The sequence below is a fragment of the Ciconia boyciana genome, chromosome 6 (assembly GCF_034638445.1).
Source record: "Ciconia boyciana chromosome 6, ASM3463844v1, whole genome shotgun sequence".
NCBI classification, from domain to species: domain Eukaryota; kingdom Metazoa; phylum Chordata; class Aves; order Ciconiiformes; family Ciconiidae; genus Ciconia; species Ciconia boyciana.
Window position 1 is genome coordinate 34,104,385 of NC_132939.1, and position 27,344 is coordinate 34,131,728.

General features: G+C 39.7%; 1 protein-coding gene across 5 annotated transcripts in view; it reads right to left on the reverse strand.

Moving 5' to 3' along the window:
- Positions 1 to 27,344, reverse strand: part of RAD51B (RAD51 paralog B) — a 457,164-nt gene that overhangs the window by 191,815 nt on the left and 238,005 nt on the right. For all 5 annotated transcript variants that reach the window (XM_072864693.1, XM_072864695.1, XM_072864696.1 and 2 more), the window contains one exon: positions 26,797 to 26,893. In XM_072864693.1, the coding sequence (XP_072720794.1) occupies positions 26,797 to 26,893 (97 nt within the window). The remainder of the gene's footprint in view (positions 1 to 26,796; positions 26,894 to 27,344) is intronic.

Below are 27,344 nucleotides of genomic sequence, written 5' to 3' on the forward strand. Positions count from 1 at the left end.
ACAGCAAACAACATAGCCAACATGTATTGCAAATAGCATTTAGTGAAGAATCAACAGCTGTACCTGGCAGATAAAAATCCTCTATTTGGATAAGCTATAATCAGAACAACTTAAAAACAATGCAAGATTCTAAAACTTCCATAATTAATAACTGCTGTGAAGGCTATTTCATTTCTTCTAGTCCTGGTTATTCATAATGAGCTAAAACTTCCAAGGCCTTTTAAGACAGTCAGAAATCCAGTGATGCAAAACCATTGCTTTAAGAAAATTAGGGTATGAAAGTGACAGGGAAATTTTAAGCAATATAGATTTTATACTGTCTGAGAATTATAACTTTGTTCTGTTCTTTTTCACCTTTATGCATACACACAATTGGAGTCATCTGGGACACACCAAAGGACTGATTTGTTTTTCCATCTCCCAGTCAAAGAAAGCAAAAAGAAACACTGAAGACTTTCTCCAGAAAACAAGTTCTTATGATGTTTGTAGCCCAATACTTTAGATGCGAGATTAAGACAAGCTTCCACTTATAAAAGCATTCATCTGCAACAAATATATAAATCTTCTGAAGGTATCCTGTAATTATAAATGTCAGATAATTGGTATCTGAACTTATCAGTCTTGATAAGACTAATGGTACAACTAGGGAGGATTACATACTCACTCACAGACAGAAATGAGTGTCTTTCAAGCAGGGTACCACCGGCCCCTGCGTCTTGGATCCCAGCATAAGCATGGTCAATCAGCCTTACCACTACAATAGAAGCAGTTGGTCAGAGAGTGATTGAGGAGCAGGTAAAGATGCATGGGTTGATTCTTGGTTCCCAGCCATACAATTCATTAAGCTATTGTCCGAAGCAATGAAGGAATGGTAATTCATAGCTCAAATAAGCCAATGTTACACTGTTACATCATCATTCTCCTGCCAACGCATAGAAGAAAGAAAAACTTCAGCTTAATGATGTCTTCAACTTTCAGTGCTATCTCTGGCTACTCCTGAAGCACAGCTTACAACTTGTCCCCTGCTTATGGCTGGGCTTTAACTTATAATTATGCAAAATAAGATGATGCTAGGTCTAGAATTACAAAAAACCACAATTCACGTTTTCTCAAAGGCTGTCCAGCAAGAGCTCCTAACCCAGAAACCTAAAATTACATTGGCTATCATCAGACTTAACCTTTAAAAACCCAGCCTTCCTAAAGTGAAGTCAGATGCACATCTGTGATTATCAGCACAACCCTGATGTTGGCTACACTATAAAATGATCCCAGTGCTGGCTACAACATGAAACTGCCCATAGTTCCTTATTCTGGTAATATCAGCATGCAATTTGTTGGACAGATTCTATAATCTACAGATGAAGGTAGTTGAAGGTTTTGAGTTTATCCAGCATTAACAGCCCCTAATAGCCTAGTTCAGCGCAGACATAACAAATGGAAATGGCTTTAAATTATCCTTCCCCAGAGACATAATTTCATAAGAGAACAAACTCTATATGCACAAAGAGAGATTTCCAATGTAAACATGTGGTGGAAGCTAAAAGCTGCAGTCAGATTTAGGGCAAAGCAAGGGATACAATTTCAAAGGCACCGATTTCTTTCCAGTTCACAATATATATATTCTTTTCTGCTGACTTTTCTGCCCTTTGTGCTCAGAGACCATGTATATTAAAGGAGTCACTTTTTAAATTTTTGAGACCTTAATGGGCTTTGCCTCATTTTTACCCTCACACAACAACTCTGGCTGGGATGCAGAATCTACAGTCACTATGATGGGTTAGTCGCAAGCAGCACCAGAGTCATTACCAGCATCTGACTGTCAGCATTTTAAATTATCCTTTATGTTTTCAGAAGATGGACTCTAGAATTTTGACTAACTTATTAGCTAATTTGAAATTCTTAAACTGCAAGCAAAAAAGAAAAAGATAATGGGTAATAACTCCAGTATGGAGGACACTCTGGTTTTTTTTCTTTCTCAGGATTACTGTAATATCAGGCCTGACTTCGTATTTGATGAGATGCCAAGCAGAGTCAGAGAGAAAAGTGTTTTACAGAGAGAAATCCAATGCCAGTGCTAGCAAAACCTGTATTTATGAACTATAATATTTTTACCCTCTGACTCCTTAGTACTCTGACAAATATACCTATGAAGACATTATATCACGACCATTATTATTTGGAGGTTTGACCTCATCACCTCTCATAAAAACACAATACCAGATCTAAGTCCAACAGAAAACTTCCAGCCATTTTGCACAACACAATACTGACTTATTTCAAAACTTAAGTTTAGATCCCTAAAGGTTAGACTTTTGTTGGTTTGTCTTTTCAGCAGAGACACTGTTTTTAAACACTGCTAACATTCAATGCTGAATCAGCACCCTAAAAGAATAGATGAATTATCTATTTGAAGATGAGATGGTGTTTTTTGTGATTGGACACATTGAGTCTGTTACACTAGCAGAGAACAAGAATGTTCTCCATCATTTGAGGTCTATGGTTTCAGACCATCGTGTTTATCTGTATTTAAATACTCTCTGTAGTGAACAAATTTAAGGATACAAAATTAAACAAAAAGCAGGCAGAAAAAAAAGAGATGAAAATGTCAAATCCGGGAAGAGGGATGCTTATACAAGCTAACATTTGTATGCAAATATTACGCACTGTACAGTGGCAGAAGGGCTATCGTTACCAACATTCCTAATCCAACCAAGCAAAACAATATCCTGCATGTACAGAGGATTAATTCTGTTATAGTGATAAATGTCTGTATGTGATGCTGCTTTATATCTTGTACGCTAAAAGTTATGCGCTGATGTTATACTAGCTTTGTCCTGATACTATACTGGTTAGTAAAAACAGACTTAATCACATTAGAAAGTTCCTTTAGGAGGGTTACTTTGATTGGTCTATCCTCTAATACTATTTCTTTTTTAAAGGTTCACCCCCAGGCCTCATACAATAAGGAAAATCATCCATTGCTCTCATATTCTTTAGGATATACAAGTCACTCCTTCAGCAACGTTCACCACGTATAATTTACCACCAACCCCAACCCTGATCGGTTACTGTGTTGTGTTTTAGAAGGATGCTGTTTCTGACATTTAATCCATAAAAAGAAATTTCAAAGTCATCATGCTTTTTGAGAGACCGTGACACAGGACTCATTGGCCTAGGAAGTTTTTTTACTATCTCATTAAAAAGCTTTATGGTTTAATGCTAGGACTGCAGCTATCACAAGAGGCAAGATGTGAACTGGCCGACGTGTTCAGCTAAAGAACAATTGATAATGCCTGAAATTTCCACGTTGCCAACACTTCCATATGCAAAATTTTGTACTCTCAGAACTATGCCTAGTGTCTCCATCTTCAAATTCTAACCTGGTCAAATGCACCTAAAGCTACTGGTACCCAGCTTTCAGCTTTAAAGACCAGTTTGTTTGGAGTTTTTTAAATCAATTCTTTAACGAATGGTTGACCAAAAACTAGTCTGCAATTTCCCAAAGTAAAGTATTTCACTATTAGATGAAAAAAGATCTCATAATCATAACAAGTCCAAAGAAAAACATAAAGGGAATGACCATTCATCCGAGTTGCCCCAATAGATCAACTGTAAAAGACTTCTGAGTATGTGGTTATCAATAAATCCATCTACATGTATATACATATGCACAGGCACATAGATATCTATCTCTTCTATTATATACTGAATCATCTTCGTGTTTATTTAGGAGAGATAGGTGGCATGTGAAAGTTAACAGCTGTTTCAGACATCCACCTCCTGGAGAATATGTCTTCTGAAAGGAAACTGTGCATTAGAATTTGATACTCCTGTCTTTTGAAGAAACCTAACTTAAACAAGTACGGAAATGGGATTTAAAATGTTTTTAGATCAGCTGCAGCAGCTAAGTAAAAGGGCTTTACAAATGTAAGCTGGGAGTTTGCTTTAATTTTACTAAATAACTTCCTTGAATTTTTTTTCATTCTTCAACAGCCCAGGACACAACAAAATTCGTATTTGGAGAAACTACTTATACTAAGCATGTTCTCTGACAGTATATACATACAGCATTCTGCATGGTGCATGGCTTTGTCCTCTGCAACTTCACCTGCTTGACTTCCTGACAAGATCCCTCAGGACAAGGATGACTCTGTGTTTCTATATGGAATTGTTTATAGCACTATCATGTATAAACAATGATAAAATAGAATTGGACAGCGCTTGCATTGAATGCAGTCTGTAACACAGTCAAGCTAGTAACTGAACATTTGAAACTGCCCTCCCTGAGATGGAGGAGACCATTGCATGCACTGGGAAATAAATCCACTCTCTGCAATTTCAGTAATAAAAGATTATGAAGATGAGCAGGGAGAGCAGCAACCAAAGAAAACAGAAAGATCCATTATCCTTTAAGTTGGAACTCAGTCAAAAGGAAGTTGAAACCACCACTTCACCATGAGATACTCAGGAGAGACAGTTATTTCTGGAGGAACTGAAGTTACACAAGAGAGTTTTGACAGATAACAGGAAACCAAATCCCAAAATGAGATGCTAATTCACAGTAAGACACAGCGACAGCCACTGTTTGCTGACTCTCCCGCCTTCTTGCCAGATGCAGCAAGAACATGCCATTTGCAAGACAGATAACTTCCTCCTTCTGAAGGCACAAAAATCACAGGGAAAGGTCACTTTTAATCTGAATCCTATTTCCAAACATAGCAGGGTTTGGGCATGTTGGGAAAGAAGTGTTGAGAAAGTACCACCCAGTTCCTCTTGAGTGGACAGAGGAGAATCCCTTCATCCCCTCTCATTTGTGATCCTCCACTTCCTCCTGCTGAATAACCTTGATCTGGCTTTTACTATGAGGTACTTATTGAAAAAAAAAAAACACAATACAATAATGCCTGGTAAATAAAAATATTGCCCCCCCAAATAAAAAAATCTTCATTCACAGAACAGTACATTTTAAAGGTTAACATTGTAGCTGGTGTTTAATTTTGATTCAGAAAGTAAAAAAAACCTCAAGCAGAAAGCTGTTCTTACACAAGTCAGAATGTACAAACACTTGTGCAGAGACCATAAGGACTGCGCCATGCTTTCTCAGAGTGAGCTGGGTGAAGCAACTTCAAAAATTTCCTCTCTCTTTTAGTACCTTCCCTTAGGCTTCATCTCATTAATCCAAAACACATGAAATTTGGTCACCCAAAGGAAAGATAAATCTAGAGGGTGTCTCCTGTGGATTATGCTTGCCATCTTTTGATTGAATAACTTCAGTGCTTCATTTAAAAAGGTTCCACTTCTGTAAATAGTCTTACCAAAAGTCTTTATATAAGCCACAGCCCGCCAAGTGAGATCCTGAGTACTTCTTCAGATGGCAAGCAGGATTCAAGGTTCATTTCTGTTGCCTTCAATGCTAGTTTCGTGGCAAAAACATCCCTTGTCCTAACATGACATGACATAATATGGGAGAATACAGATTTCTATTATACACCTCCAAATTCTGTCAAATGTCTCCATCCAGAAACCAGCCTGAAGTTCTACTTTCAAATAACCAGAGACAACTCCTAAATGGAGATTTCAAGGAATATGCCAATTTGTGAATTGTATCACAACTTGTTCATCTATAGCTGTAAAACAGAGTTTACCTGTTCTGAAAGATGCTTGTGCACTTGGACCACGTTCTTCAACTAGAAAGTCTTCATGTAGTCCTAAAGCTCATAATCTTAATAAGCTGGGAACCTACTGCCTTTTGAGTACATACTGCCTCAGCTGCTGTCACTTCTTTACACTAACAGTTTACAGTGTAGTTACTCTGAGAGAGATTGGCCTAGACAGGCATTTCCATGAACCACTGTTCCTGTCTCATCAATATACCTTCATTCTATCCTCTGCCCACTAGAAGCTGGATGCTACTTCACTGTTAAAGACCAATCCGTCTTGTTGCCTGAATCCAGGCTGCCAGCCCAGTCCTGCTGGTTCCAGGCTGCCAGTCAATGATACTAGGGCATCAGGGACTCACACATTGGTAAATATTTCACGAGCCATGGTTACAGCAGCAGCTTTCATCACTGCTTATATTGTCAAGGTATTCACAGTGGCCACCATTTCTACAAAGGAGAAAAATCTGAAGCCTTCTATAGGGAAACCCAGACCACCCATTCTTTGTCCTCCTCCTCCTGTAACTGATCAGACTCTTGAGACTGATGAGAGATGCCGGCCCATGCTCATTATTCACGTAATATTTACTGACATATTATAAAGTATTTAACAGCATCCTGCTTGTGATGCTGACAAATGTGTCCTGCGGGATCTCTTCGGCCAATCAGTAGCATAAACTTTCTGGTTTCACTCCTCTACTTGACCAGGTCCTTCTGTTCACTGAACACGCTGTTCTATTGTCTTGTTCTTCAAAAACCCTGAACTTATGAAGGGCATGAAGCAGTCTGGAACACCACCTCTGCGTGCCATTCAGAGACCTCCACATACTTACATTCTCAAAACTCCCAAGTTTGAAAATAAAACCATAAATGCATGAGGCTTAAGAGGCTTTGCTTGTATCTCAGCACTTCCCCAGGATCAAGTAATTTAAATCTATTATAATATTATAATACACATTATGATGGCTGCTCTTCCACACCAGAAAGGAATAAGATCCCAGTTCATGTAAGTGGCTAATCTCATCAGGACCTTGTTCTGTACTGGATCAGTGCATTTCACACCAATGATCTAAGTCCGCCAAACTATACAGAATCAGAGAGCAATGGTTAATACATTTACTGATTGCTGTGGAAGTCATTGATGGCCTCAGTACAATTCAGAAATCCCGCTTGCTTGGAAGCAGGTATTATTCTGGACATATTTTTGATGCCTATAAATCACAAGTGAACAACTTGCACGACGACACCAACAGCAATCAGCAATTTGAGTATTCCCCATAAGAACAGGGCAGCAAGCACACCTTACCCCACATCTTTCAAATCTGACCTGTATTCTTCACCTGAGCCCTCTGCATCGCATCCAGCACACTGGCAAACATGCAGAGCTTCCCGAGCCATCCAGCAGCGCAGTGAATGATTGGGGTTTTTTTTGTAAATATTACTGGCCACAGCTCAAAGGAGCTTTTCTATGCTTTTGATCTCCACTACAAACGCAAAGGACTGAGCAGCATGTGGCCAGGAAAGGCTGCATCCAGTGAGAGGCTATGAAAACTTCTGCTTGTAGAGTCATTAAAAAAGGAAGGTAAGCTCTTCCACAACACAGTACAAAACTATTTCTACGAGAATTCTGCTTTATATACTTGGAAACTGTAATTTGCATCCATCCATCCCTGTTCTCAAAATCCCAGAAGGTCCGTGAGGGCATGTTTCAAAAGAAAGCATAGATACATGAGGCTGGTTTGTGCCTCTCACCAAGCTTACATGTCACTGTATGCAGAAGCTAACAGTATACACACATGCTATGAGTGAGCATGAATAAGTTATTCCTTAGGCATAATGCCTAGAAAAATGAAAGAAGAGTTTTCCAATAAAACTTCTAGAAAAACTCATATAAATATTGTTAGTGAAGCACAGAGTTATAAGTATGCACTTTCTCTCATGCCTTAGGATGACTTCAGATCTTAATTTCTTCCACAGGTGCACTTCTTTGCCAGGTTCTGACAAGACTGTTCAGAAACCCAATGATTACAGTGCAAAAAAAGTTTTGTGCCTTCATCTATAAAACATACCAAACAGACTGCGTTTAGCTGGCCTTCCATTTTGCAGTCTCATTTTCCCTTACAGTAAAATCATGTCAGTACACACAGCCAGAAGAGTTTTCTGTGAGCATCTACCCTGGTCTGCACACCCAGAAGCTGGGTTAAAGATTGTTTCTATACAGATGTTTCATGTGGTCTGTAATATATCAATAACTAGAGCACCAGCTTCACAGATGAGCTGCCCCAAAGTTGTCACCCATACTGCTAGTAAGCTATATCTTCTAAGGCTGAAGTTCACCACTTCTTCTTCCAGTCACTGCACACTCTTACACGTTTGCCCATACAACTAGGAAGACTAAACTGCCTAACAGCAATTCCAAGCCTAAGTACCTCTGCAATCTCACATTCTTACCAAACTCCTGAAGCCTTACATGGAAAAGCCTTTCTACAACGTGGACTGCTTTTTGTGGTCCTCTTCTGAACTCTCCTCCAGTATTTCCATATCCTTCCCAAACTCTGAGAATCAGAATTGGACACAAATTCCAGAAGAAGTTTACCAGTCCTGGGTACGGTAATAAACAGCATTCCTCCTTTCTAGTTGGCAATCCTGCTAAAGCATATCAGGATCCCATCGAGAGGCTCTTTGCCAGAGCTGATTAGCAAGACAGCTTCTGCTGAGGAAGTTTCAACTACTTTCCCACCCCAGGATAATCTCTGGATCATGGTTTAAGTCTGTTTCTTACACTGTATGCACAAACTTGCATTCTTTCCTCTCATTTACATTGCCTTTATTTGGCTGTAGTAGAACTACACAGAAGTATGGCTAATCTTTAAAAAGGAGCTAAAAACCAGACAAGGAGATAAAGGGAATAACCCATTAAGCCATGAAGATGTCCCATAAAAGTTGTGTGCAAGCATGCTGTCGAGTCAAAAAGGGGAAAGCCTTCAGTCCCACTGTCCATCTTGGGAATTGCCTGGGAAACCACCACATCGACGGAATGGATCTGGCACCATTCCACAGCATTAAATTCCCAAGTGAAAACTAATCTTCAAAAAAGTTACTAGTTGCTGCTGGTATTTAGAAGGAAAGTGTCGCTTCATCCTAGTATCCCACCATTCTTGTATGAACTAGTAGTTTAAGTAACTGGGACATTTTAGGGAATATACACACCCATTTTATTATTTTTTTTTTAGTCACAAGCATTTACAGTCATCTTCAGTACAGATTGGAACTTTCATTTTAGGGGAACAGATTGTACCTTGGAAATGAAAACACAGTCAGGAGGAGTGTAACACAGGGACTTACCATGTCCACCTATGGTCCATGAGATATTTATCTGTAAAGGCCAAGGGACAAAGATACTTTAAAAACTACATTACATTATCTTTTATTTGTTTCCTTTTGCAACGTCAGTTGCACAAGCATGAAAGTGTAAACAGCATGATTCTCCCTTATCAGTGACCTGTCTGCTCCAAGATTTATTCAGAGGCCAGAAGCAGGTTCCTCGGCATCATCACTGACTAACTTCACAGACACTGGATTACCCTATCAGTAAGGCTGCTGGAAGAACAGTCTGGACAGAGAGCAAAAGCCTTTGTTTACATATACATTCCTTCTTAACTAACAAGGAATAACTCAAACTAGTATAAGTAACAAAATAGCTTGGTATAAACACATCCATGCACATATATATACACGTATCATACACAGGGCCTTAAGTCTAGAACCACAGGGAACCTGCAGGTGGGAACTGTTAGTAAGAGATCGTTGGAAATCAGGCCTATCTGCCACTTTTTGGCTGCAACTTCTTCAAGCATTTTCTGCCCAAGCACATTAAAGCTCAAAAAACTGAGGTCTATCGACTGTAGTTACTTGGAGTCTCTGACTCAGTCTTTGGTCATGCAATAAGATACAGTTTTCACTGCTGGGTCACTTGTTTGGCCCAAGTCAAGAAACTGACTGGCTCTAGGAGAAATTATGTTTCATCTTTAGGTCACTGGTTTGGATGCAGTACAGGTCAGTAGTAGCTGAATGTCATCACCATCAGACAGTTGTTTACAGTCTGATGCAAAATGAATTTGCCAACTTACCAGTTTCACTACATACCGCAGTATCTACATCGATGACCTTCACAACAGCTTTAGAAATTCAGCAAAGGACTAAACAGGAGCCTGAGCTTCTATGCTGATCGACTGGATGTGGAGTCTCCAGATCAAAGCTGAAATACAACGATAAGCCAGTAGAACAGCTCGTGCCACTACCAGTTGTGTTCGACAGTCCAAGGACAAGAGGAAAGAGACTATGGTTTGCAGAGCTCTCAGTTTGGTGCCTTACAGTAACACTAAAATCTATTAAAAAGTACAGTCTGTTTTTAGCAAATATTTTCCTAACTACAGATGCAAGCAGAAGGCACAGTTGTTTGTGTCAATACCCTGAAAGCACCAAAATTCTTTTCATCTAGCCTATATTAGGTGTTAGGAAAACGTTAATGTTGACCATGAGGTGGGATTTAAAACACTCTCTTTAAACACACCTTGGTTACATCTGGTTAGTTACAGTAAGTTCATCACTGACGCTACACCCAGATACTTTTTCAAGGAATGTCAACATCTGAGGGCTATGACTTACTGGTAGTTTAATGTTATCCTGGGATTAATATGAGAGGAGAGAAGTGGGCTGTGAGTTATGAGGGGATGTGTCCTGCAAGAGATTTGGCAGGCCAGGGTTCTCATTAGGCCAAAATGCGGGATGTCCTAGGTCTGTATGTATGCTATTAATCACTAGCTCAGGCATACCAACAAAAGTAGTTTTTCCATTAAAAAATTCATTGCTCATTTCAAGAGGAACAGAACTATCCTATCTGCAGAGTTCAGATTTCGGAAAAAGTAGAGTTTCTTCAAGTTCTGTTCAAAACAATCTAAAATAAGACAGAGGGCTCCACAAGAGAAAATATTTTTCTCCTCCTGCCTTCAGGCAGGACTATTCCATCTCAAAATTTATTAAGTATTTACTAACCTGAGCTGGCAGAAAAGATAATCTTCAAACCATCAGCACATTTAACAGCAACAAAGTAAGTAGATTTATCATTAAGGAATTAGCTATTAAGAGAATAAGATCCCTGTCTTTTGGAAGAGCTCCCAGTTAAGAGATTAAGTACATATTAGAGATTCATCAAAATGTGTAACCTTGTGTATAGATTAATAAATAGGTATAACAAACATGGCATAACAAAGAAGAGTATATACAGAAAACAACAGTAAGAAAGAAAAAGTACAAAACAGACAAAAAAGTAGCATCAAGGCTCACAGGATATTTCAAGCTGGAAGGGACCTCAGGAGGTCTGTAGTCCTACCTCCTGCCCAAAGCTCGGACAGCTATAATGTCAGACCAGGTTACTCAGGTTTTTATCCAGCCAGGTTTTGAAAACCACCGATGATAATAGACAGCACAACTGCTCTGGGCAACCTGTAGCGTTCGGAGTGTAGATGAAAAGAAAGAAACAGGCAGACAGAAAAATGCAGAAGGAAACATAAAAGAACCTGGAAGTGATATTAATGACTGTCACAGAAAGAAAAAGGAAGGATAAGGGAAGAAAGTAAAGTTCTTTTAAAAAGAAGAAAAAAGTACAGGAGAACATTTTTAGTAATTCAATTTATCCAGGAGCCTAATGTGAAGGGTCTGATTCTCAAAGGCTTGATTTTGTAAAATAAAAAAAAACCAACACAAAAATGAAACAAAACAGAAAACCTTTATGGCCTTTAAGCCATCTCAACATAGACTCCAGAACCTGAGGTAACCAAAATCACCAGCTACTTTCAAACAGGTAGGTTGCAGCTGAGCCTGTTGAGCAGTGTTTGACACATTTCTGCTAAAATTTTGAGGATAAACAATAAATGGCACTATTTTGTATGCTGAACTTTCTAGTTCCATCAGACAAGAAGCTGACTGAGAGCCCTCCAACTAAGCACATCTACCATATGGCTGCTTTAATGCTTTCCTTTGCAAGGATTTGGGAAATGCCAGGAAAGCATGACGGGCATTTTTAGTGGCTGGTGAATTAAGAGATTTGGATAAACATTTTGTTTCCTGGCCTATTTGTTCTGTTACGACCACTCTGATCACAGAACCTGCGAGCACAGGACATCTCTAATGTCATCGCAGACAGGGCAGAGGAAGGATATTGTATTAATATCCACCCTGTTGCCACTACATGGTCAAGCAAGACAAAAGATAAAAATGGACAAACAAAATTATCATCATTTGGTTTATTAGCTAATAGTAACAGGATGCTCAGGGCTATAAAAGCTTAGACAGTGAAGGCACAAGTCCCTGGCCTGAAGAGTGGTGACCACCACCAGTCATGGCATCACACGATTTTACGAGACTAAGGGGTAAAAAATATTTTTCCTTTCAGGCCCACCTGCCTTTTTTTACTGACATGGGTTGGTATCGCTACACCTTAATTTAATGTTTGAAAGGCCCATGTGTCAACAAGAGTGTGATTGCCTCAATAATTCAATTAATATGGAATTGTGGCCCTGGAGATGAAGAGAAGACTGGAAAGGCAGCAGAAGCAGACAAGGAGACAAATAAGAGGCTTTCTTCTGAGGTTAACTATGAGGGAGTATATGCCACGTAATATTTTGATCATCACTGTGCTCACTCCACAAAAGGCAGCACACAGAGGTAACATTAAAATCTATGCATGTCGTCTTCTTAAGTTCTTAAGTTTAAGACAACTATACCAAAGTTAGCAAGATCATTTTAGCATTCACAGTTAAGTAATCAGGTGATGACAGGAATCCACATCTGAGTGTCTGAACTAAGAAAACCCCACAGAGCTTCAAGTGCCCATGACGCAGTCTTTTCCACCCAAGTGTAAATAGGACATGTCACCTCACCCAACACCCCAGACCACAATGTTTTGAAGGTACCAAAGGAGGAAACCACACTGCAAAGAGGAAGCGACAAATTCAGTTTTTAAAAGTTTGCAGGTTTAAACCAACTTTATCATAACCAGAAACAGCTATTAAATTCTGAAGCAATAACACATCATTAGCAATTAAACTGCTGAAACTGGGCAGCAAGCTCTCCAACATTTTCAATGGCACCATTGAGTGTAGGGATTGCTCACTGCTACATGCAAGGCGACCACTGGCAGGCAATTGTTTATCAGAGCGATTAGAATATGGCACGCTACTACCACAGGTACCTGTGCAAAATGCAAGACAAACACCACATAATTTCATATGGAGCTAAGAAGTAGGGCCGACTGGTAAACAGTTTTATTTTTGGTTTATTCTTCACTGGTTTAGCAAAAGCAAGACCTTGCAAAACAGCATTTTTTGGGTGGGAGGGTACAAGAATGGTGAGAGAGGAAGAAAAAAAAAGAAACACACAGACAATAACCCAGATGTTATTTTGTGTAGCATGTCTCCAGTTCTGATCAAGAACCTCAACCTCGTCTCCTCTCTTGCCTTCAAGATTTTTATTTTATCAGCACAAACACATCTCCACAGAACACGTCACTTCTGATAAAACACTTATTTTTTCATTGAAACCACAGTTGTTACAAAAATGTTCAGCACAAACAAAATAAGAAATACTTTATCATGTTGAAGTCCGCTGAAAATCCACTGCTTTACAGATGCAGCAAGTTGTATTAATTTATTTGTTTGAAACGCATATGATTCAAAACTGCACTACACCAAACTGCAGGTGAATTTCTACCACCTTAAATACTGATGCAAAAAGAACAACCACCAAATCTTGGGCTGAAGCTATAATAAACTCAAAATTGCCCTAAACTGCATGGGCTGAGCTTCCCTATTATGTGCCATTTGACTTGCTCACAATTACTATTCAGGCCACTGGACACAAATACCTCGTTATAACAAGTGAGGAAGGCGAGGTATCCCTACCTAAGGGAAACCCACAGCTCACTAAACTAAGTTTTCCAAAGTCCTTTACACAGTCAGAATGGCATGAAGGTGATACAGCTTCCTCTCACCCATAGGATCTTCCTATCCAGACAAAAGAAATTTCATTTTAACAGAAGGCAGGTTCATCTCAGGATATATCTACACCGTGAGTGGTAAATACTAGAAAGATTAGCCTGTGCTGACCTCTCTGCCTCTGTGACTCATCTGCTGCTGGAACCCTCTGGATCCCAACAGCTCATTTCATGCTAGCTCACATGACGGTCACAGCGGTGACTAAGCAGCAGATGCACCCTCAGGAAAAGAAGAACTGGGCAGCTGTTGACCATAAGCCAAGACAATGAACTCTAGGGACATAAAGCACATGACATGTTGATCCCATGCTGGTAACCCATGAGTTACCTCATGGTAACCTGGAGGAAAATAATGTGACCAGTCTTTGCTAGTTTGTGTTATTCTGGTTGAACAGTCAACAGAACAAACTAGAGGCTCCAAGGATCATGAGGTTTTTGGCATTAACCTGAATCCACGATGAACTTTTCCTCTTGAGATTCAGATTCGGTCACTGACAGGCACTACATTAGCTCGAAGGCACTGAAGTTTATCCTAAACTTCATTCCTACTGAACACTAACAGGAAAAGGTTTACAGACTTCTAAAGCTTAAAAAAAAATCGCAGGCCCATCTTCTTAGTCACTTATCTTTCAGCGGGTAGCAGTTTTCAGTGGGTAGCAATTTAACATTAACTAACTCTCAAATATGACAGCCGCTGTTTCAACTCTTAAAACAGAACATCAACATTATCAGTTGAAAGCTAAAAACAGAGGGAACAGCAAGGAAAAAGGGAGTTGGATGGGAGATATGAAAGATCATTCAGCAGCAGATACTGAGGATGAGTGGACCCAGGAATTTGGTACTCAGGGCATATGCTCACTGCAGCTGAGATGTGACTATAGGCCAAGGGCAGGCAGAAAGTTATATTTCATAGTATAAACAACAGTAAATGAAAGACGTGGCAGCTCAGGCTGCAGTACAAATGAGCTTGTCAAATCCTACCAGCTAGGACTTGAGCTGGTATCCTGCTGAAATGCATACTGTCATTTCTTGTAATCAAGCATTACCTGAGCTCAGTAACTGCAAGTTACCACAGTCAGGCAATGGGCATTACAGCGTATTACTAACCCCTCCTACTGATCTTTGGAAGTGGTCTGTATTGCCTGACTTACATAAAAACATGCAAGAGAAAATATTTCATATGTTTGTTTAAGAAGCAAGTCTACATTAGCGAATAATTTGGCACGACAGTGTCAGCCGGCCAAAAGAGTTGGTGCTGATCCCCCTACGGCTACCCTGTACACGCATTGTTGTTCTGCTCCAGACTCGCCTGCTCTGGTTCCCTGGTGAGAACGTCCCTGCTCTGGATGTGGCTTGAGGACCACTCATTGGCTTAGATCCTTCTGCCTCCATGATGGTTTTGAGCACCACTGGCTAGCATGTAGGGGAACTTCTAGTTTAATTTCCCACAAAAGTTCTCTAGTTGGTGCACATCAAAACCACTCCTCATATTGAACAAACATACAGCAAGCGAAGATCATTGAGGACTTGCTTAAAAACCACGCTACTGATCTCAATGAAAACACCACTGCAGATGCAGGCTAAGAGATATTTGAGGCACAGAATGAATCTTACTGGAGGGATCTGGTAGAATATGGGAATTTATGTATGTCTACTCTCCATGTATTTGAAAAAACAGCAGTCAACTCCTATACAGTATATATTCCCAGAATGTTCTAGAGCCAAAAGCTTCAACCACTTAAAATACAATTCTGGATTCAGATTGGTTATCAGTAATTTTAATTAAGAACCATCCTGCGTCATTTACAGTTCTTCCTTAGACCCAGATGACAAAATCCAGCCCACTAGTTCACTAAGGAAAACCAACAAACAATGAAATTCGATAAGAAGTTGAAAATCTACCATATAAAAAAAGGAATTAAAATTAAAAGATAAGCAAGGGAAGCAAAAAAATGGATGAAATCAGATATTTTAAGAACTCAAGAATTTATTTATTTTGTGTGTAAGACATCAAGTTTTTTTTCCCTTCCTTCAAAGCTACAGGGGCATAGCTGTTGAAGCCTGAAATTGTAGTTCCATACTCTTTTGCTTTTAAATTAAACAAATGATCTCAGTTTTTGGAGCAGTTTTTGACTCCAGGGAAACTATGCCATTAAGAGAGTGCCAGAAACATATTTAATTGATGCATGTCCCAAGAACAGCTCAGAAGAGTACAGACATACCACATATAGATTTCAAGGAAATTACTGAAAAGCCACAGAGCTTCAACAGGACGTGATATGTGAAACACGGCATATGAAAGACTCAGTATCAAAAGGGTAAGTTCAGTTCGGAAGATATTAATCTGATTACCTAAGAGGTACTATGAATCGGATAAGCTCCTTTGTGCACCATATCCAACCTGGACAGATGGAGGAGACTTTATGCTCCATTTTCTGACAATTAATTAGTGTTTAAGGGATGATCAAGTTACAGATACAAAGTTGCGAGCAATTTTTTCATTTCGGAGTGGAGTGTCCAGTAACCAGCCTATAACAGAAGATTTTCTGACTTCATTTCCTTGCGTGACTTAACGCGTTCCACAACTTGACTTTGCTGTTCTCATTTTCAGTTGAATGCTTTCTACGCACCTGCCTGACAGAAAACCAGTCCAGCAACATCTCTAAACAAAGCACTCCGTATAGACCTCTGAAACAAGACTTGCACAGGCTGAATTCAGGCTAATTTTATGCAATACAGTTTATCCAAATGATAAGCAATTGTCATATTTTTCTGCACCATCTCCTCCTCTCTCCTTCCTGCCATCATTGGCAATTTCCAGGATCTATTGACAAAAAATAAGTAAAAATAAATTATCTGTTGCACGCTCCTCCCCTTGTCAGATTCATGCGGTGATGCCACAGTCAAACTTCCATCACTGTAAATTGTGAAGTCAGTGGCCTTGGACTACTAAGTCAGTTAGCTATTAAAATGTTACTATTTTACATTATGGTAATGAATGCTTTCAAAAAACAAATTTGAAATCTATTTTTGTTGTTATTTATAAACTCCATTTAAGATTGCAGCAGAACAAAGCATAAAAATCAAATCTCTAATTAGGACATCTGTAACTTGGCATTTTATATTAAAAAGGCTGTCTGTGTGGCTTATGAAAGACCCCAGGCTTTGCAGACCACAGCAGCAGTCACATGAGACCACTTTCTGGCTTTGCAGGCCACATTGGCATCCCAGATCTGTAAGACTGCAGTCATATCTACAGGTATGTGAATAACAGAATTAGTTTTACAGAATATACAGGAAGACTTAGCCGACCTCCACTAGCACTGCCCTATATAGCTTTTAATTACTTTGACTATAACTTTTAATGATTTCAGCAGAGAGAGACAGTCATCAGTCCCTGCATTAGGGCAAGGAGTATTCGGGGAGAACAGTTTTGGAAAGGGTGGCTTGGGAGAAGCAGCAAGACGGAGAGGTGGTGGGGCAGAAGTTGCAGCTGGTACGCATCCAGCAGTCATGGCCAAATCAGCTGCGCCGCGAGGGAGCTGGGGCTCGCTGCCAGCCAACTGACAGGGAAGGAAGATGAAGAGGCAAGTCCATGAAGAAAGGCTGCAGCAGCGTGGGAGGACTATGACCTTTTGATCTCCGAGATGTTCCTGATGTACCAAAGTGACATGTCAGCTCTAATAGGCTGCACTCTCCAACTGGTGGCGGGGGACTACAAATTACTGAGAGATCTGAAGGCATTTGTTGTGATGATCCTGGCCTGGATGGGGCATATCAGCGCTTCCCCAGCAGGACTATCTGACAGTCTATCCCAACGATTCCCAAACCAGGGGTCGTAACCTCCAGCAGGGTCACAGCCGCACAGAGTGGGGTCACAAGCCTGACAGAGATGCAATTGTTTATGTTAGTATTTAGGGTCGCAAGCTCGGCTGGGGTGAGTTCACCACCAGAAACAGAGGCACAAACAGAAACCATTTGGGAACAGCTGGTCTAACAGATTTCACGCTCAGAAACAACTTCTTGATAGTCCGCTAAAACGTGCCCAAACTACTCCCTTACATATCCATGTGCCAGCCTGAAATACCAGCTCCCCTGCCAGGTATCAAACTGGTTCAAATTACTCCCAAAGAATCATGGCTGCTCACATGGTAGTAGCGTCTGCTTTGGGGTTTGCTTTCTCCTGACAAATTTTCCATTGTTAACAGTGGAGCTATTCATACTCGAGACACTGTCTTTTCTACCCTTCCTTAGAAGAGAGATGTACCCAGTTAAGCACCAGCTTAGGCAGGAATCTTCCATAGACTGCAGCTTGCCTGGGAGACTGGAGCAACAGCAGGACGTTTTAGGAGAGTAGAAATTAGCATAAACAAAGCCTTCCTCTAGTTAAGCTCCAGGCATTTCCTCTTTCTACCATTTCTTCACCCATCTTTCTGTACAGCACTGTGACCACTTGGGTTGCTCTTCTCTGAATGCTCCTTTATTTTTATTTTTTAGTGTAACTGATATTATGAGAAGACAAGCAGAATCCAGAGTAGATGAATTTTGCCCATGTGGAGCATGCAAAATCTGCCTATACTCAAGCTGCCTATTTTCATTAAATTAAGAGATAACACACCAACCATATACTGTCTTTTTATTATCATGTTATGTTTGGGTTTAATGTAACATTTTAGGAGCAGACTGTCACTGGGAAGAAGTTAGTTCACATGCCAGAGCACCCAGCTTCAACCTCCAAAAAAGCCTAAGAGGTTATAAAACTTCCATCATTTAAGACAATAAATCATTATTACAATAATAAAGCAGGAAATACACACAAATTAAGCAGAAACACCAATGTGCTCTTTTTACGATTAAGGGGAATCATCAATCATAGAGGCTGCCTGAGATTAACAAGGAGCCACTTTTTCAAACATCCTGCAGTAAACCCAGAGGAAACCCAGCTGGAACTGCAACTAGAACATAGACATCAGACTCTGAAATCATGCTCTGTCCCCTTGTCCTCACCTTCCCTTTTGGCATAACACCTGCACCTAGGGTCACCTCCTAACTGGTTCAAGTTCTGCAGGTGAGCCATATGCTTCATGTTATGCCACAAGCCAAATATAATTCCCACTGTGATGTTTTCCCATGTATAGAAATCCTTCTGATCCCTCCCAGTCCCACCAGAAGAGAGATCCACTGCTGGTACTATAAAACTCCACAAGAAACGGGACTGAATGCTACTGAATGATGAAGATTCAATAAATATTTTTTTCTTCAGCCTCTGTTTGTACAGATTTAAGGATAACCCACAGTAAGTTAAGACAGAATTTAATTGGTCATTGTGCACGGGGACAAATGGTGTTTAGCTCTTTCCTACCCTTTAATTCATTTTTCACAATGTAATTTGAAAGATAAGTTAGTTTGGAACAGTTCCACCAACACTGGTGTACAATGTAGTGCTGCAGAAGTAATTTAGAGCCAAACCATGTCTCGTGTTTCTGATTTAAACCACTGATTTGCAGGACCACAGTAAAAATGCTGGTCGATCTCTTCTATTCTGCACAGGATGGGAAGAAAGGGCAAAGGAGAAGGAGAAGGAATTACTACCATTAAATAACCAGATCTCTTAATGCTATTTTCATAGTATAAACAAAAGTCTAAATTGCAATGTATAAGAGAACATAGTTTCTGTATTCACCCACACTGAAAAATGAGTTAATCTTAATTTTAAACATTTTTAGGGCATAAGGTGATGACCAATTGCAACTTGTTACAATGCTTTACAGCTATATGCCATCAGCTGAAACTCGGTGACTGACCCATGCATGCTCTCAGTTTACTGCAGTTAAAGGAAAACAGGAATAAACTAGTGTGGGTAGCAGGATTCATGCAAACCCATTTTACTTTGCATTGGAAGGTGCAACACATACTCAGTCGCACTTTGTCTCAGCTGAGGTAAGTTACTTAGCAGCTGAGAGGTGGTAACTCCTAACCACTCAACTATGACTGTAAGCACTTCTGTTACCATGCCTCTGATTATATAGATGAGTGATTCCCAGCAAATGTACCTGAAGGGTTTTTGGATTACAAATTGTTGATTAATGATTGTAAGTCATATCACATCTTCAGAAAGAAACCACAACAAAGCAGTAAAACTTTGTATTCTGTCATCGCAGCAATTAGGAAATGAGGAATGGAGATTGTCTTAAACTGATATATAGAGGCCTCCGAATGCTCCTGCTGACAGTTTTCAACCCTTTTGTAGTCTAGACCAAGTGATTATGCATATGTCATTCAGCTGGAAACTTCCATAGACATGTACAGTCTCTGTAACACTGTTTTACTGAGAGATTTATCTTTTGATTAAAAAGCCGTTAAAATTTGGCTGTATGTTATTATGTCACTACTTCCCACTTGTTGAAATATAGCATCAAAATTAGCACAGACTGACATGACCACTGTTATCATGAAATCTAACTGCTCCATACACCACCGCAACCCTGCATCATGCAGAAACAATCACAGTATCATTTCCCCTCATGTTTAATATCATTTGCTACAGGCCCTGTAGTGATGGTGCACTTCCTTCAGGCATTCACAACAGCCAGAAGGGCTTTCTTCCTTCCACTGAAGCACTGGGGTGCAGACTTACTGCCAGGAGCACAGAGTTACCAGAAACATGAACACAGTGCGAGCACAAGAATAAAATCCTCTTTTGAGGAGGCTCATCTTTCCCTCCAACATGTATTAATTAGTTTTATCAAGGTCCCTCCTTTTTTTGGTGCCCACTGTTTACCTATCCTGAAGTGGATGTGCTGTCCTGACTTCTAGCAGGTTAAGGAAGATGAGATCCTTTCTCACCTTTCAGCGTATGTGGGCCTAAATCTTTTTCACGCAGGGTCTGAAGCTGGAGAAGTAACTCAAAGATAGAACAGCCTGAAGGAACAAAAAGCTTCCCACAGCACTGTTGGCTGGTCAAGAGGATTACAGGGTCTATGCTGGGCTAGTTTCTTAAAAGACAGCTGAGACATGAAGTCCAGCAGCAAAATAAAGAATTAGAAAGAAACAGCTCCAGCTGTTCATTACAGCTCACGTGAACGGGAACCAGTGAGCTGAGTAACTCTGCCAGCTCCTAGGCTAAAGTCAGAAATACCCAGGGCTCAGACCTGGAGGCACAGTCCTGTGGCTGATGGACTCACCGAGCTCTCCTCTCCCATCATGGGAGGGTAGGCGGCCTTGGGCCTGAGTGGCAACCAAACCATCAAGTGAGAAGTGGCAATTCATATCAAGGTAAAAACAGAGGCAAATCTCACTTCCCTATATCATCATGCCTGTAGAGGGCAAAAGATACACTGTAGCACTTCACCACCTTGATAAGCCATAAACCAAGAAGAGAACTCCATTACCTTTCCAGCGATGTGTTTTAGTCTTCAGGGTTCACACCTGCACACCAGTCTCAGTTGGGAAGTTTACCCTTCAGTATGCATAGACATGGACTAATTGTTGGAATTCACCTTCCAAATAACCTGGCAATACCACTAGTGTTATTTGTACTCACTGCCTTTTTGCATATCTAAAATTCACTAACCTTCACAGGGTCTACGTAAGGGGTCACAGTCAAAAGATCTTTCTTACATCATGCCACATGGTTCTTGTGTTTCATAAACAGGCCTAGTAATCTCTGTACAGATTATTCCATAATGGTAACCAAAAAAAAGGGGTTTAGTAACTATTCTCAAATATTTGGGTCTCAAAGTCAGAGTGGATTCATACTAAAAAGATAGGATATTAATTTATGAATTGTCCTATTTAAAAAACTAACTATAATTAACTAACACCACTGTTTCAGTGATCCAAGACAAACTATCTCCTCTTTCAAGCAAAATTGTGTAAACCAGCCTGCCATAGGTTGGTTATGAAATGCTATAGGCCTAAAACATGCCAAAGTGTTATGATACTTTCTAATCTATTTAAATTCCTATCATGTTGGAGCACTTCACTAGGACGTGCATTATTCTGCATTAGCTTTAAAACTACAAGGAGGAAGTGTTTTAGAAACGTAACATCTGCTTCATTCATAAGTTCACAGTTCCTGCAAAACAGGTATGTTTGTGTTCTCACAAAATATTCTTTTTTGTTTTTATTAAGTCACCTGCAGGTCCAACCTTAAGCATAAGTGTATACATAAGTCAATAAATAAACAAACCAAAACCAACCAACAGCTTCTGATCTCTACGGGCTCCTCAGTTCTCTTGGTAATTCCTTCAGTGTTTTCTCTCCATTCAGCACCAGGATTGAGGAAAGGGATTTGAAGGGAGAGAAGTAATGAACTACAGAACTGGTCTTACTCTGGGGTGAACAGCAGGTCAAGTCATTATTTTCCCCATAGGAATATCTTGAAGTATTAAGAAAGAAAAAAAAAGTTGCAAAATAAAAATATATCCCCATATTAAAAAAAAGGGTAAACTGAGGCTTGAAGAATAAAATGATTTAATCACAATCTGACAGGAGATCAAGGGCAAAGCAAAGAAGAGAAGCCAAAGATTCCAGCTTCAAATCTTCTGCCCCTAAACTAAAGTGGGAAATCCTGTGGGTGGGAGATATTATGGTAGCTTAGTTTTCTCCAGTCTCCGCAACACAAAAGCCTACTTCTGCTCAACAGCTTAAAAGAATTCAAGATCACAGCAACAAAGACGAAAAGGTCAGACTAAACTCATTGCTCACACCATGCACCAAAAATATACAGTGCTATGACAAACCACTTGATGAACACAAATGGCAGAAGACTGAATGCTGGCGTCCCCAGAGCTAGCACAAGTTTACAGACAATTTTAAACACAAAATAATTCTGACTTCTCCAAACAAATATTTGAAAGTGCTAGCTGAGACTGAAGAAGCCCGAGACAGCATTCCTTTTTTTGCCTGACTCTTTGTGCACACTGGGAGGGGGATGCTGTTCTTGTTCATACCAACACGCCCCTGAGCTTTTTCCAAGAAAGATGGAGTTTGTCTTTGATGTCTGCAAGAGGAAGTTAGAGCTCACAGCTGGCAGATATATTAACAGGATAGGCACTGGCGGACTACAAGGGACCTCAAGTAGGTCATACTGTCCTATCTCTTTGCAGCACACAAATGAAACACACAAATTTCACCATCCAGCTAGTGCTCAAACACACAGGCTTAGAATTAATTTCTAACAACCCTCTACATTAGGTAAAATCCAGTCATGTGAACTTTGCAAAAATAACAAAAATAGTACAGTCACAGCCATAGATAACTTGTTTAAAAACATCAGTTAACAGTCATACAAAATATTTTGTTGTGGACGTTTGCACTCCATTTCTCCTAGTCACTTAGCTTAATGCAGCTTAAATCTGTTTTTTTAATTATTAAAAAATATTTTAATTGGGTGAAGGGCTACTTTTTACATGTTTAAATAATAAAACATTAATTCTTCAGGCCACATTTTGAAGCCTAGTGATAGTCCTGGGCTCATCTGACCACCTCTGCAATCTAAAATAACTTTAAGGCTTCTCAAAGTTGCCTTTGACTGGAAGAGCTAAACAGAGGCTATTTCATAAAGCAAGGATGAACATGAAATAGCAGTATTCACAACATGCTCCAGTCTATTCCCTACAATGACAGGGTTTGCAAGAAGACTACATAAGAATGGTATGGCTACAAATAAAAACTGAGTTTGCTTCCTAGGGAAGAAGTGACAGCCTTACGTGCCTAAGAATTTTAGAGCTGCAAAAAAACCTTATTAGTCTTACTGAACTCCTTCAGATGATACTCTGGCAAGTATGCAAAGGCCAAATGAATTCAAGGACTCAGCCCACAGGTACAGAAACTTTTGTATTTTATCCAGCACTTCAATTTGTAGCAAACTAAGCATTTTGTTTTCTGTCTTGAAGCAGAAGCATGCATAATCTGGCAATTTAGCTGGACATAATCATTTCCTACAAGTACCACCAACAAACACAGTTGAACAGTTCTTACATTGCTTCGTAAATGGTGGGATTTTACAGTCAGCACTGCTTTTATAAAGCCTTTAATGTTTTCATAAAAATCGAACATTTTTAGGACACAAGTTTTCATGCACTAGATTACGATTTTACAGAAGACAAGCTTTGAGCCTGAAACAGCTTGACAATATCCTTTCAGCTTGTTCATCAGATTAACTTTCTGTCACACATCAGATGAACAGCTTACTTGGTTTCTTGCCTAATCTAACACATAACCCAAGCAATTCCCTCCTAAAGCACAATCAGAAGCAAAACCAAAACCCACTGTTAACATACCATTTCTTTCTAATAACACATTCAGTTTGAAATTTTCATTTTTGCCTCTAAGAAAGATTACCCTTTTAGCAAACCATTTACAGTGACGGGACTCTGATTTCAGATAGGATTAAAACAACATATTATACATATACAAACCAAGGGGTCTGAGTTGCTTACAGGACTAATAATGTGTTACGGGTCCTTTCACATCTAGGTCACTGGTTCAAATTCAGCTTTAGATGGTGATGAGTGAAAAGGAAGAATGAGGTAAGAACCCAGTCATGAATCTGGCCTCTATTCCTGCCTCTGCAACATACCCACTTTGTGCACTTGGGTTACTCACCTAACTACTCTTTCCTGCAATTCTACAGTTGTAAAACAGCAGTATTATGAGTATCACACTAATCCTGGAAGCCTAATTCATTAAGGATTCTTAAAGTACCAAGACTGTCAGAAGATTAAAGTATTGCTACTTGCAGGCTGTTCAATAGCTAACATGAAATAAATTAGGGGGGACTTCGTCAGGACAGGTCAACACCTCAATGTTAAAAAAGAAAAACACTGGCCACACATGTATCTTTTGGGAGCAAAATAAACATGGAAATAAAATGCTGAATAGGCCTGAAATTCCACTTTTTCTACAGGTAGACAGCACAGGTTAAAACTGAAGCAAACTGGAAATCCAGAAGCAGCTGTATTACGGATAAGAAAGACAGAAGGAGAAAACCACATAGCACAGTGACACACTATGCTCTCCCATTATACAACACAGCATGTAAACGCCTCATCAATGTTAGTCGACAGAAGAGGGAAGGAAGGGAGAGAAGGGAAGAAGTTTATCACCCCTGCATCCCTTGATAAAACTTAAATTACCAAAGGAGCCTGCACTGCTGCTGTCTGTGCTGTTCTTGTTCTGAGGTTAAACAAAGGTTTCAATTTTCAACAAGTGTCATGCTGGCACATTTTACCACTTCAGACCCTTAATTAAAAACAAGGAATGAGAAAAACAAAGGAAAACAACACACACACAGAGCACCAACACATTTTAACTCATTCTTGGGTTAAAAGGTGAAAAATAATGGTGGTAGAGAGTTTAGACACAACGTGATAGCTCCATTAATAAGCTGTAACTGCTACAAAAATCATCATACCATCTCTTACATGGTCCTGATTTCAGCGTACTATTGAACTATGGCTCATACACAGCACTTAGAATCTTTCATATTTGCAGGAAAATTTAGAAAGATTACAACTATGCCGTGCTTTTTCCAAAACCTCTTCAAATATTTTAACCACAAGTACAAAATATGTTTTACTGAGAACAGATTTTGTTATTACTTCCATTTCAGAGTCAGCTATGGCTTTCTTTTCAGAGGAAGCTCATACAGAGCAATTCCAAGGGACAAAGAAAAGCACAAGTACTGTGATCAAGAGCATTTAATGAGACAATGTGCAACAACTTTGTGCCAAGAAGGAAATCATAAAGATGAAAAATGATGCCTTTCCTCTTCCAAATCTAGTTACCAAATTTCAACTCTTTCTGACAGATGTAGGGAGCGATATTCAAGCAACAAACTTCAGAGATACTTTGGCAATGGATGAAGCCAACAAAAGCCACAAGCACAATTCCAAAATGATTTAATGGGCCATGCTTTGCCCAAGCTCCTATTGACAAAATTATGAAGTAAACACATCAATCAGTGTTAAGGCATTACAGTGAAGTTATTTGCTACTCTTTGACATTCTGTTTAATCTATCCTCAACCTCTTTCTCTTGTCCATTGAAATGAGTTGCAGAAATAATGTCCGTTTTAACCACTGCTTAGTTGGTTTTCCCACCAAGCTGTTTTTAAGTCAGACAAGCGTGAGAGGGCTGCTTGTGATCAACCAGAACAAAGAGAAGCTGACCAGAATCACCAGAAAGTGCAACAAGGAGAGAAAGAGGAGAAATACCCATATTGTACAAAGTAGGAAGTCTACAGGCGATGATCATGCCTTTGCAGGAAAGATGAGCATTACTTTACATCATACATTTGGATCTGTGCATGAACTGAACTCTAAATAGCAAACTTCTCTGCATCTGTCCCTGACTGAGGGTACTCTGACTATTCTTTGCAAGTAGGGAAAGCTGAAATTATTATATTACTTTGCAAACCTTGATTCAGAACTATCTTTTCTTCTACTTACTGGGGACAGTAAATCCTCACTACTGCCCCAAAAATGTGTGCTTGTCTCTAATTCTGTGCAGAAAAAAGAAACATGAAGATATGAAGTAGTATATGGCATCACACAAAACCACGTATTACATTCACACAATACTGACAGCTGCAGTTTGAGGCACTGTGCTTGAAAACCAGACATGCATAATGCAAGGGACAGGACTGAGTATATTTGCTCTCCTTCATCTGTGACTGGCTGTTTCTCTTTGGAATCACTGATAATCATTAGATAAGATCAAATCTGTAGCCTAGCCTGTGTATTAAGTCTAGCAGAAGCTTCAGAAGACTGAGAAAGTAATGCTCCAAATGCATGTGAATGAAAGTACAATGCTGAGGAACATGTTATAGAACTGATATGGCTCGAAAATTCATTCACAGCCCTTAGAAAGTGTCAGATCCTTTTAGCTAATACACTTACTTTCTTTTTATTTATAAATGGATTTTCAGAGAAACTGAAAAATAATTTTGTTCCCAGACTGTTTTATGTTAGACTTGATAACTCCACTCTCACAGACCCCTGTATATCAACACAAGACTGTAAGTTACAATGTGGATTTGTGTCAGCGTAGAGTTTCAGTTCTGATAGAAGGGATCTCTTACCTTCAGACAGGGACAAATCATCAGCTGGAGACACCAGGTCTGCCTGGATCGCAAGGCCATTGCTCAACGATGTGGTAATCTGATTCGTCAAGATAACCTGCAAACAGACAGGGAGAGGGGGAAGGGAAATGAATTTTTATAGCTACTGGAAGGCAGAGAGCAGCCCAGGCAAGGACTGGAATCCTCCAGGCACAACATCCAAGCAACCCTCTACTCTGACCTTCAGCAAATTCAACACTCAGAAAATTCTGAACTATCTGCAGAAACTGAAAGAGAGAATTGCAAGAAGTGCAGGAGAAGGGATATTGTTAAAAAGATGAAATACTAAACAACAGTATGTTGATACATAGAGCTGCCTAAAATGAAACTACTGTTCTGAAGAGCTTAATTCTTCAACGAACAATTTGATGCTCCTTACAAAAAGCATCATTTTCTTCATAGGCAAATAGGAAATCTATTTTCCTAGTAATTTCCACACAACTTACACACTTCCTTCCTTTAGCTGAAACATAGTGCCATGGAGAAAGATGCTGTAGGGATACATCCCC